The sequence below is a fragment of the Gnatocerus cornutus genome, chromosome 9 (genome assembly GCF_029298725.1).
Source record: "Gnatocerus cornutus isolate USDA-ARS CGAHR chromosome 9, icGnaCorn1.1, whole genome shotgun sequence".
In the NCBI taxonomy this organism is placed as follows: Eukaryota; Metazoa; Arthropoda; class Insecta; order Coleoptera; family Tenebrionidae; genus Gnatocerus; species Gnatocerus cornutus.
The window spans coordinates 8,989,603-9,000,106 of NC_142241.1; the positions used below are offsets into that span (position 1 = coordinate 8,989,603).

General features: G+C 34.8%; 3 protein-coding genes across 3 annotated transcripts; all 3 read right to left on the minus strand.

Annotated features, from left to right (window-relative positions):
- Nucleotides 1-1,002: 1,002 nt before the first annotated feature.
- On the minus strand, nt 1,003-3,346 carry LOC148168621 (nose resistant to fluoxetine protein 6-like). The gene is made up of 9 exons (XM_088046230.1): nt 3,169-3,346; nt 2,929-3,122; nt 2,617-2,881; nt 2,375-2,568; nt 2,004-2,330; nt 1,758-1,957; nt 1,582-1,708; nt 1,214-1,534; nt 1,003-1,164 (listed from the first exon to the last, which is right to left on the minus strand). The coding sequence occupies exons 1-9, from the start codon at nt 3,344-3,346 to the stop codon at nt 1,003-1,005; spliced, it is 1,968 nt and encodes a 655-aa protein (XP_087902356.1).
- Nucleotides 3,347-4,188: 842 nt separating this feature from the next.
- Nucleotides 4,189-6,644, minus strand: LOC148168622 (nose resistant to fluoxetine protein 6-like). Its single transcript, XM_088045532.1, has 9 exons — nt 6,461-6,644; nt 6,218-6,411; nt 5,902-6,166; nt 5,659-5,852; nt 5,286-5,609; nt 5,040-5,236; nt 4,862-4,988; nt 4,487-4,816; nt 4,189-4,433 (listed from the first exon to the last, which is right to left on the minus strand). The coding sequence occupies exons 1-9, from the start codon at nt 6,639-6,641 to the stop codon at nt 4,272-4,274; spliced, it is 1,974 nt and encodes a 657-aa protein (XP_087901658.1). The 5' UTR covers nt 6,642-6,644; the 3' UTR covers nt 4,189-4,271.
- A 1,006-nt stretch (nt 6,645-7,650) lies between these two features.
- On the minus strand, nt 7,651-10,080 carry LOC148168623 (nose resistant to fluoxetine protein 6-like). Its single transcript, XM_088045495.1, has 9 exons — nt 9,904-10,080; nt 9,661-9,854; nt 9,345-9,609; nt 9,102-9,295; nt 8,732-9,055; nt 8,484-8,683; nt 8,306-8,432; nt 7,930-8,259; nt 7,651-7,862 (listed from the first exon to the last, which is right to left on the minus strand). The coding sequence occupies exons 1-9, from the start codon at nt 10,064-10,066 to the stop codon at nt 7,701-7,703; spliced, it is 1,959 nt and encodes a 652-aa protein (XP_087901621.1). The 5' UTR covers nt 10,067-10,080; the 3' UTR covers nt 7,651-7,700.
- Nucleotides 10,081-10,504: the final 424 nt, after the last annotated feature.

The window sequence follows — 10,504 nt, forward strand, 5'->3', positions numbered from 1 at the left end:
TCGATATCTCGTTCATAAAAATGTTTAGCTTTATTTATAGTCTAAATTAAAAAAAAAGTGATATTGTAAAAAAACCTTGATGCTTATTATTTTATAGCCATTTTGCAGTCAAGTATTATCAATAACCTACTTTTAAACTTGAATGTTAAATAACTAAATTGCACTTTAAATAATAGGAGTATTTTGCGTGACTGTGAGCTCATTATATAACTAGTGGTGTAATGTATTCGCAGCTCATTTCAACGACATAATAATAACAATTACTTAATTAGTTTTAAGTTCATGGCGGTTTCAGAACAGTTGCACAACGTGTGACATAAAAGCATATTATCAAAATTAACGTTAATCGTCTTATCATAATTTCGTTCAGTAGGTAGTCATATTAGTAATTAAGGATTAACGCCACTGCTTCTTATCAATGTCTAGGAAACTCAATTCCGTAATATACAATAAGGATATAGTCCAAAGATCAGGAATTACAGTGATAATAATCTTCCGTTTATGGAGACTGATGAGATATAAAACAGATTTTTATACTTCTCAAGAAACAATTAGCACAGATTTAATGAAAAATCACTTCTTGATTTTAGATCACTGCGTGTGTTGTTGTTTTTCGTTCCATTAAATGTAGCCTTCTTATACGATTCCTTTTATAAATTACTAAGGAAAGCAGGCGTAACCTTGTTTCCTTTTTATCTGACCCAAAATTGCGAACGATTAAATCTCAAAAGGGAGAAGATCTCCATTTATCACACTCTTGATTAGCAGACAAATCGTGACTAGCGTGATAATGAGGCACAACTGAAGCGTCTTTTTGTTAAAAAGATAATAAATTGTTTCTCGTAACTGATACTTATCGAATTTGAGAATTTGGGTTGTTCGATAAAAAGGTTGTTTAGTAGGAAATTTGAACAATTGTCTACCGACAGGATAAACGTAATTGAGAATTAGAAATATTTTATTATCTAATAATAACAAACGGTAACAAAAATAAACTGTAGATCATGCTTCAGGTTTGTCTTGAGTCTTAACACTTTTGGCTTGCTTTGGTGCTCCGCGTCCAAAAATGTATTTTTCTAAAATGATGATAGGAGATTCGAACATCAAAGACAGGACCAAGGCTAGTCCCAGCGTTACCATAAAGTCGGCCCAGAACGCGTACATCTAAAATAAAGGCTCAATCACACTAAAAAAAACTTCATTGAAATTATACCATAGCAGCATTTGAGAATCTCATAGTGTTCTTCATGGAGGCATATCGTACACTGATGATGGTATAATGAACCAAGTACATAGAGTACGAAATTTTTGTCAAAAACTGGAAGATTGGTAGCGACAGAAAACTGTCGATGGGGTGACCATACCCGGAGATGCACAAGAAGAGGACGCCAACCAAAGCAACAGCCCATGCTGGTCTATTGAATGCTATGTAAAGTGAATTTCCCCATTTGTCGTTTTTCGTGAGGGGAAATCCTGCATAAACACAGGCCACGAGGCCTGTTAAGAAAAAGATCCAAAGGAGTACAGCCGAGATCTGAAAATAATTTTGTCAGTACTTTGGACGATTAAAAATAGACAAACCTTTGATAGTCGGATTTTGATCTCGAGAGTCTTAATTTTGTACAAGTAGTACCCGAGAATCATTCCAATGACATAAGGTCCAAATCGAGTGTATGGTTGAGAATAATAATCGAGCATGAATCTCGCTCTGGAAAATGGATGTAGAAACACTATTGTTGTTGAAGAAAAGGACTTACGAATCTGGACCTTGCGTTGTTAATAATCCTCCGAAGTTATTCTTGTAGGCAATAGCAAAGGGTATGACACATCCAACGATTGAAAGAAATCCTAGTACTCCCAGTGTTGGTTTCGCCCATTTGTACAAAGGAATAAGAATGATGGGAGAAAGAATATATAGTTGCATGTCCACAGAAAGGTACCACCCTTGAGGCAAGCACTACAATTTTTCATGAAAGAGACTTTTGGGTATGATAATCACTTACATTGCCCTCTTGTACGTAATTTGTAATATACAAGAATGTACTCCACCACGACTTTTCACAACTTTGGACTAAAGTCAAGTCTATGGTTTTCCACAACGGACCATTTCCCATGTAATTTAGCAGATACAGATGAATCAACGTCATTATAGCAAGAGCAGGAGTCAATCTGAGGTACCGATGGACATAATAAAGGATTATATTAAATTTCACTCCTTTATCCATTGATTTTAGAAACGTGTAAACTGTTACCAATCCACCAACCACAAAGAAAGTGTCTACTGACACTGTGGCTCCATTTATCAACATGTTCGCTGGATCTTTATTCCACTGAAATTCGATTTTAAAAACGAACGATTACTTTACTGTCTTACATTATCAATATCCGCGAAATTGTAAATAGATGCATTGGAAGCGTTGGAGTATTCGTGTCCAAGAATTACCCACATCATACTTATAGCTCTGATTCCATTAAGGCAAAGGAGCTGCTCCGGATTGTTTGACGACTTGAAAATTTTTTGTCCGTTGGTCAAGAACGAGAAAGCAATGAAGAGCTCGTGCGGTGTTTCTATAAATTCAAGATTAATTCAAAGACTTAACCACAGTACTGTTGTACTTTTGTTGGTATAGAACAAGTAGACATCAAACGCTGTAGACGCAACTGCTATTGCGGCGAACACTGCCAAAACAGTGATAGTGGCAATTGCACCAGCTGATAATTCCGGTTCTGTTGCCTTAGAATAACAAAAATCTTCGTAAAATTTGAATAATCCGGGGATTTCTTCAACAGCCATGCTACTTGGAATACAAAGAGCCCAATGATAACCCGCGTACAGTTGACCCAACTGTGCAAGTCTAGGTTGGGGGTTGATAGAAATAAACTACAATCAAAATGAGAATGGAAGACAAGTTCCAACATTGTACTTACATGTTGTTTCATGGTTGCGTTCAATTTAAATTGACGAAAGAATTTTTCGGTCTGTCCAATTAAAGGCAGAGTTCCAAGACAATATTTACCATAAATGTCTTCATGGGTAATGTTATAACACTCGTCAAAATGGCCCAAGTCGAAGAAGTTTCCTGCTAAAATTCCACTTGGAATCTTACTTGTTGCATCAAGCACTGGAAAGTTGAATTTTATTTTTATGAATTTGTACAGAAAACTTACTTTTTATAAATACGCCGTCATCGGTGCTATTTGGTAAGTTGTCTTTGATTGTTTTTTCAAGTTGTTTGATATTTACAATTTCGTTCATAAAGTCATTATAAATTGTTTCATACTCAGTATTGTAAGATACTGAGTAAACAAATTGACTTGACAGCAACACTATGAGCAGAGTCAGCATAGTTGCAAGTGTGAGGTTCTAACTCTGGAACTGTGCCTTATAACGGGTTGGATGGACTTTATCTTTTGATACCGTGAAACGAATTACTTATCTTTGATTTTGTTTTCCAAAGAATTGGAAATTAGGGACAATGTTACAGATTGAGTTATCTTAGCAGCTCTTCAAAAACTTCGGTCTTATCTATTACGATGTACCTAGTCATAATGGGTAAAATTTTTTAACAATTTAAAAGAATGAAAAAAATAAATGGTTAGGTCAGGTCAGAAGAAAAAAAAAAGAATACTTTTGATAAAAAATAAACGTAAAATGTTGTAAAACATGTTAAGATAAAAATGTAACAAAATAAGAACATAGAAGAAGGTTGTACTACCACATCAAGTAAAAATCAACCGAATGCTGACAGAAGAAAGACAACCGAGAAAATAAGTTGTTCTTAAGGAAATTATATTGGATGGAAATACATATTATTTGCGAGCATAGTGGAAATGGTCTGACACTTTTTAGAAAGCAAAATATTTTTTAAATCCAATCTTCTATTTAAAATTTGCTCTCAAGTAATCAAGAAATGTTTGAGTACGCGGATGTGTTAATCTCGGACAACGTTTCTCAAAAATATACCTAATCAGTTCCACAATCATGAAAATAATGCTGTGTCCGAATTCACTTTTTATCAAATAACAATTACTATGTTTTTGATAACAATTTTTGAGAGTCATGACTCATGAGGAAGCTTTCATTACTACACATTTTTTCTAGCTTTCCATCTTTCAGTAACTGTCTTACAATAAAAGGATGAAATTTAATGAAGTTAACAAGTTGAAGAAAGGAATTAATAAGGAAAATACGCTTTGAAGATCTTTATTGTCGTTTTAAATAAGTTAGCAATAAGTAATCTTTCTTAATAATTAAGGAAAGCTCTGGTGAATTATGCTTCAGGTTCGTTCCGATTCTTTTCCTTCTGGACTGGCTTAGGCGCACTACGTCCAAAAATGCATTTTTCTAAAACGATTACTGGAGATTCGAACAACAAGCACAAAATTACTGAAAGCCCTAAAGTAACCATAAAATCTGCCCAAAATACGTGCATCTAAAAACATTATCAATCTTAATAACTTTAGCGAAATATAATTTACGTCCTACCATAGTCATATTCGAAAATTTTATGGTATTTTTCATAGAACCATAACGCACGTTAATGACAGCATAGTGGATCAAATACATCGAATACGACACTTTTGTCAAAAACTGGAAAATTGGTAGAGACAGAAAATTGTCTACGGGATGGCCATATCCAGACACACACAAGAAGATGACGCCAGACAGAGCAAGCGCCCAAGCCGATCGATTAAACGCTATAAACAGAGAGTTTCCCCATCTATCTTCTATTGTGGAGACACTTAAAGGAAATCCTGCATAAACACAAGCTACCAGACCTGTTAAGGAAATTAACCACAAAAGTAGCACCAAACCCTAAAACAAATTTGTTAGTTTTTTGTTGGGAAGGAAAGATCTCACCTTTGGAATTCTTAATTTCAAAGTAAACTTTTTTATATTATAAATAAGATAGCCTAGAATCATTCCAATGACGTAAGGTCCAAATCTGGTATAGGGTTGATAGTAATAATCATTCATGTACTTCACTCTAAAAGTGATTTGTTTTACAATAAAGTTTTACTCAATTAATTGAACCAACGTGCTATCAGTGTCCTTGGTACTTGAAGATAAATGTTCCGAATAGGCGACAGCAAAAGGTACAATACAACCAAGAACGGCAAGAAATCCTAATCCACCTAGAGTTGGTTTTGTCCACTTGTACAAAGGAATAAGAAGAAGAGGGCTCACAATATAAAGCTGCATGTCCGCAGAAAGATACCATCCTTGAGGCACACACTAAACTTCATTAATAGAAAACCAAAGAGTATAAAATGTAAAAACTTACGATTTCGTGAACGTAGTTTGTAATATATAAAAGTCCACTCCACCACCCTCGTTCGCAAGGTCGAGCTAAAACAATATCTATCGCCTTCCACAACGGACCGTTTCCCAAATAATTCAACAGACAGTAATAAACAAATGTCATAATAGCAAACGCCGGTGTCAGTCTGAGAAATCGATGGAAGTAATAAAGAAAAATGTTAAATTTCACTCCTTTGTCCATTGACTTTAGAAACGTGTAGACTGTTACAAGTCCACCAACTAAAAAGAAAGTGTCCACCGACACTGTTGCTCCATTTATAAACATATTGGCTGGATCATTTTGCCACTGAAACTTTTTATTAGAAAAAATTAAGTTTGTTTTCTTGCAATTATACATCTTGAAGATCCAGAAAATTATAAAACGGTGCATTAAGACCGATGGAATATTCATGTCCAATGATGACCCACATCATACTGATAGCTCTGATTCCGTTAAGACAAAGTAACTGGTCTGGATTGTTTGACGACTGGAAGAGCTTCCGTCCGTTTGTTAGGAAAGAAAAAGCAATAAACAGCTCATGATGTGGCTCTACAAAAATTGGATTAGTCAAAATTTTTTATCAGAGTTTTCGTCATACTTTGGTTGGTATAGAACAAGAAAATATCATACACCGTACATGCAACAGCTAATGCCGCAAAAACTGCCAAAATGGTAATTGTGGCAATCGCACCAGGTGATAATTCAGGTTCTGTTGCCTTAGAATAACAAAACTCTTCGCTGAAAGTCAAAAGTCCAGGAATATCTGCAGCGGCTACACTGCTTGGTACACAAATAGCCCAATGTATGCCCATATAATCTTTACCCAGACCTATAAGTCTTGGTTCAGGGTAAATATTAACAATCTACGATAATAATCAACGAAATAAAGAAAAGTGGTAAATGAAATGACTCACTGGTTGTTTAATTGTTGCGTTAAGATTAAACATATCAAAATATTTTTGCGTCTCAAAATTTATTGATAATGTTCCAAGACAATATTTACCATAAATGTCTTGGTATGTGATGTTATAACACTCATCAAAATGCCCAAGATCCATAAAGTTTCCAGCCTTTAGTCCAGATGGAATTTTGGTTGACGCGTCGAACACTACAAAATAATTTTAATTTTTTTATAGCACTTGAAGAAAAAAACGTACTTGTGAACAGCACAGAGTTTTCATCATCGCCTTCTGGTAAATTGTCTCTAATTAATGTTTCCAGTCTTCTGACATTGATGACCTCTTCGGCAAACTCGTTGTAAATTGTTGCATACCCAGTATAGCAGAATACCGGTAGAACAAAATTACTACAAAACAACACAATGAGCAAAGTAAGCATGATTGTACAATAGTAACTCATTCGGATGGCAAAATTTCCCTTATAAATAGGCGAGATCGAAATTATCTCTTACTGATACTGCCTGATGGAGACTCCACTTCTAAATTATCTCTAAATTGTATTTTTCTACGAAAAATTCCTTTTTTCATTATGCAAATTTTTACCCCACATAAAGCTTTGTGCTTTAGACACGAACTTATCAAGAAGTTTTAAAAACAAATGACTTAAATAATTTATAGCCGTGATACATACTGTACTTTTTTTATCGATCTAGAATTGAAATCATACTTATAAAAATTCCAAATTTTATTACCTTACTGGTCTCTGTTTTGCGATATTTTAACACAAAATGTTTAAGACCAATCATTTTTTCTTACTTTCCATCTTCCGACTCAAATAAATCGATTTTTACAAGAAACATATTTACATATGACGATGTTAAGAAAGTCTTTAAAGACTGAGAATAATGACAAATAATTTACTTCATGAACACAAAATTTTACCTGGTCTTTAAACAAAAAGACTAAATATTTTTGCAATGTACTAAAAACAATAAAAAAAATACGAAGAAATAATGAGTAAAAGAGTCTAAATGTGTGCCTTTCTAACTCAGCTCAAATGGACTTTTGCACTTTTTCTTGTCATTGATTTTTTTTATTAATTTTTATAATGTAAATCAGACATCCAGCAGTGGTGTTCTTTTTGACTTTTCTCTAAACGTTTTATCTTAGCTGTTCAATTTTTGCTAATCAGCAACCAATGCTCTGGGCCTAATCGTATCGACAATCATGAAAAAGCTGTATCAGAATTTACTTTTTATCAAATAACAATTACTATGATTTTGATAATTTTTGAGAGTCATAGGAAAGCTTTCATTACTAGACACTTTTTTCTCTGCTTTCCATGTTTCAGTAACTGTTTTAATAGGATAAAAGTTGATGAAGATAACAAGTTGAAGAAAGTAATAAATAAGGAAGATACCTACACTTCGAATAATTTTATTGTCGGTTTAAATAAATAATAAGAAATATTTCCAAAAAATAAAAAAAGTTTGACGAACTATGCTTCAGGTTGCTCCCGATTCATTTCTTTCCGGACTGGCTTAGGTGCACCACGCCCAAAAATGCATTTCTCTAAAACAATTATTGGAGATTCGAACATCAAACACAAAAGCAACGATAGTCCCAAGGTAACCATAAAATCAGCCCAGAACACGTGCATCTGAAACAACATGTGAAGATAACATGTTCAATTATCTTGAGAGATTTAATGGATATAATCTACGTACAATTGCCACATTGGAAAATTTTATGGTGTTCTTCATTGAAGCATACCGCACGTTAATAACGGCGTAGTGGACCAGATACATGGAATATGAAACTTTCGTCAAAAACTGGAAGATTGGCAGAGACAGAAAACTGTCTACGGGATGGCCGTAACCAGACACACACAAGAAGATAACTCCGGCCAAAGCAAGAGCCCAGGCCGGTCGATTAAACGCTACAAACAGAGAATCCGCCCATCTATCTATCAATTTGCCTGTAGTGACAGAATAGCCTGCATAAACGCAAGCTACGAGGCCTGTTAAGAGAATTAGCCACAATAATAGCACCACGATCTAAAACAAATTTGTAAGGTTTGTCTTCAGTAGTTTTTTCACTCACCTTTGAAATTCGTATTTTTAGAGACAACGTTTTAACTTTATAAATAAAGTAGCCCACAATCATTCCTATGACGTAAGGGCCAAATCTGGTATAGGGTTGAATATAATAATCGCGCGAGTATTTTTCGCTAAAAGTGATTTTTGAAGAAATGCACGAGTTGACTGAATGAATAGCTTACGCTTCACCAGGCACCGCAGAAAACATATAGGTTAAACGTTCCGAATAGGCGACAGCAAAAGGTACAATACAGCCAAGGACTGCAAGGAATCCTAATCCTCCTAGAGTTGGTTTTGTCCAGTTGTACAAGGGAATAAGGAGAAGAGGGCTAACAATGTAAAGCTGCATGTCAGCAGAGAGGTACCATCCTTGAGGAATGCACTAAACTTTTTTCTTAGAAGAAAATGAAGTAAAAAATTCAATACTTACGACTTCGTGAACGTAGTTTGAAATATATAAAAGTCCACTCCACCACCCTCGTTGACAAGGTTGAACTAAGAGAATGTCTATAGATTTCCACACTGGACCATTTCCCATATAGTGTAACAGAAAGAGATGAATAAGTGTCATAATAGCAAGAGCTGGTGTCAGCCTAAGAAACCGGTGGAAGTAGTAAAGAAAAAGGTTAAATTTTACTCCTTTGTCCATTGACTTTAGAAACGTGTAAACTGTTACAAGTCCACCAACCAAGAAGAAAGTGTCTACGGACACAGTTGCTCCATTTACAAACATATTAGCTGGGTTATCTTGCCACTGAAACTCACTTTTAGAAAAATGAAATAATTCGTTATATTGTTACATCTTGCAGATCGAACAAATTATAAAGTGGTGCATTGATTGCGTTGGAATACTCATGTCCAAGAATAACCCACATCATACTTATAGCTCTGATTCCGTTAAGGCAAAGTAACTGGTCCGGATTGTTTGACGACTGGAAGAGCTTCCGTCCGTTTGTTATGAAAGAAAACGCAATGAACAGCTCATGATGAGGTTCTATAAATACATAATTAGTCAAAAAATTTACCCACTGTTCTCGTCATACTTTGGTTGGTATAGAACAAGAAAATATCATACACCGTACATGCAACAGCTAAAGCCGCAAAAACTGCCAAAACAGTAATTGTGGCAATAGCACCAGGTGACAATTCAGGTTCTGTTGCCTTAGAATAACAAAACTCTTCGGTGAAAGTCATCAGCCCGGGAATGTCTGCAGCGGCTACAGTGCTTGGGACACAAATAGCCCAGTGTAAACCCGCGTAATCTGGACCCAGACCTATAAGTCTTGGTTGGGGATGAATGTTAACAATCTACGATAAAACCATGAAAGAAAAATAAATGATAAAAAGTGGTATACTCACTGGTCGTCTGACAGTTGAGCTTAGTTTGAACATATCAAAATATTTTTGGGTCTTGCCAGTCAACGATAATGTGCCAAGACAATATTTGCCATAAATATCTTGATATGTGATGTTGTAACACTCATCAAAGTGTCCGAGGTCCAAGAAGTTGCCACCTTTAAGTCCAGATGGAATTTTGGTTGATGCATCAAACACTATAAAACAATTTTATTTTTTGGGCACTGGAGCAAAGAAAATACCTACTTGTAAAGGCAACATCGATGTCGGGTGAATTGTCTCTAATTAATTTTTCAAGTTCTTCGATATTTAAGACATCCTGCAGAAATTCGTTATAAAATGATCCATACTTGGTAGATACTGGTAGAGCAAAGCTACTACAAAGTAATATAGTGAGGATAGTAAGCATGTTTGAAAACTAACTACTTTGCAAAAATCTCCTGTTATAAGTAGATGAGGTGAAATTTATCTCATACTGATACCATCTGACCTAGACGCCACTTGTTGATTATTTCTAAATTAATTGTATTTCGTTGTCTTAAATACCTATTTAGAAAGAAATTTCTATTTTTTTTTAAATCTGATGTATAGCCTGGTTGTTTAATACTGGAAGTCTGACTTAGAACTCATATTATGCGCCCTAATTAGTTAAGAATTAATTATTTCGTCAACGTACGTCATGAGATATCTGTTAAATGACAAGTACGATCACTTCAGTTAAGATAAGGAATTTTGAGATGACATGAGTCATAGACAATATTTATCAAGACAATATTTATTACTTTTTGTATTCGTTCTTATTTCCTTCTTCCAGTAATAAGTTTTTTAATAACATTAAAGTTGAAGA

Coding starts and splice junctions, on each gene's coding strand:
- LOC148168623 (XM_088045495.1), bottom strand. CDS start 10,066: ATGCTTACTATCCTCACTATATTACTTTGTAGTAGCTTTGCTCTACCA. Junction 8,684..8,731: donor CAAACTACGTTCACGAAGTC/GTAAGTATTGAA, acceptor AAAAAAGTTTAG/TGCATTCCTCAAGGATGGTA. Junction 8,433..8,483: donor TCTGCGGTGCCTGGTGAAGC/GTAAGCTATTCA, acceptor AATCACTTTTAG/CGAAAAATACTCGCGCGATT.
- LOC148168622 (XM_088045532.1), bottom strand. CDS start 6,641: ATGCTTACTTTGCTCATTGTGTTGTTTTGTAGTAATTTTGTTCTACCG. Junction 6,167..6,217: donor ACGCAACAATTAAACAACCA/GTGAGTCATTTC, acceptor TTATTATCGTAG/ATTGTTAATATTTACCCTGA. Junction 5,853..5,901: donor CTTGTTCTATACCAACCAAA/GTATGACGAAAA, acceptor CAATTTTTGTAG/AGCCACATCATGAGCTGTTT.
- LOC148168621 (XM_088046230.1), bottom strand. CDS start 3,346: ATGCTGACTCTGCTCATAGTGTTGCTGTCAAGTCAATTTGTTTACTCA. Junction 2,569..2,616: donor CTTGTTCTATACCAACAAAA/GTACAACAGTAC, acceptor TTGAATTTATAG/AAACACCGCACGAGCTCTTC. Junction 1,709..1,757: donor ACAACGCAAGGTCCAGATTC/GTAAGTCCTTTT, acceptor TCCATTTTCCAG/AGCGAGATTCATGCTCGATT.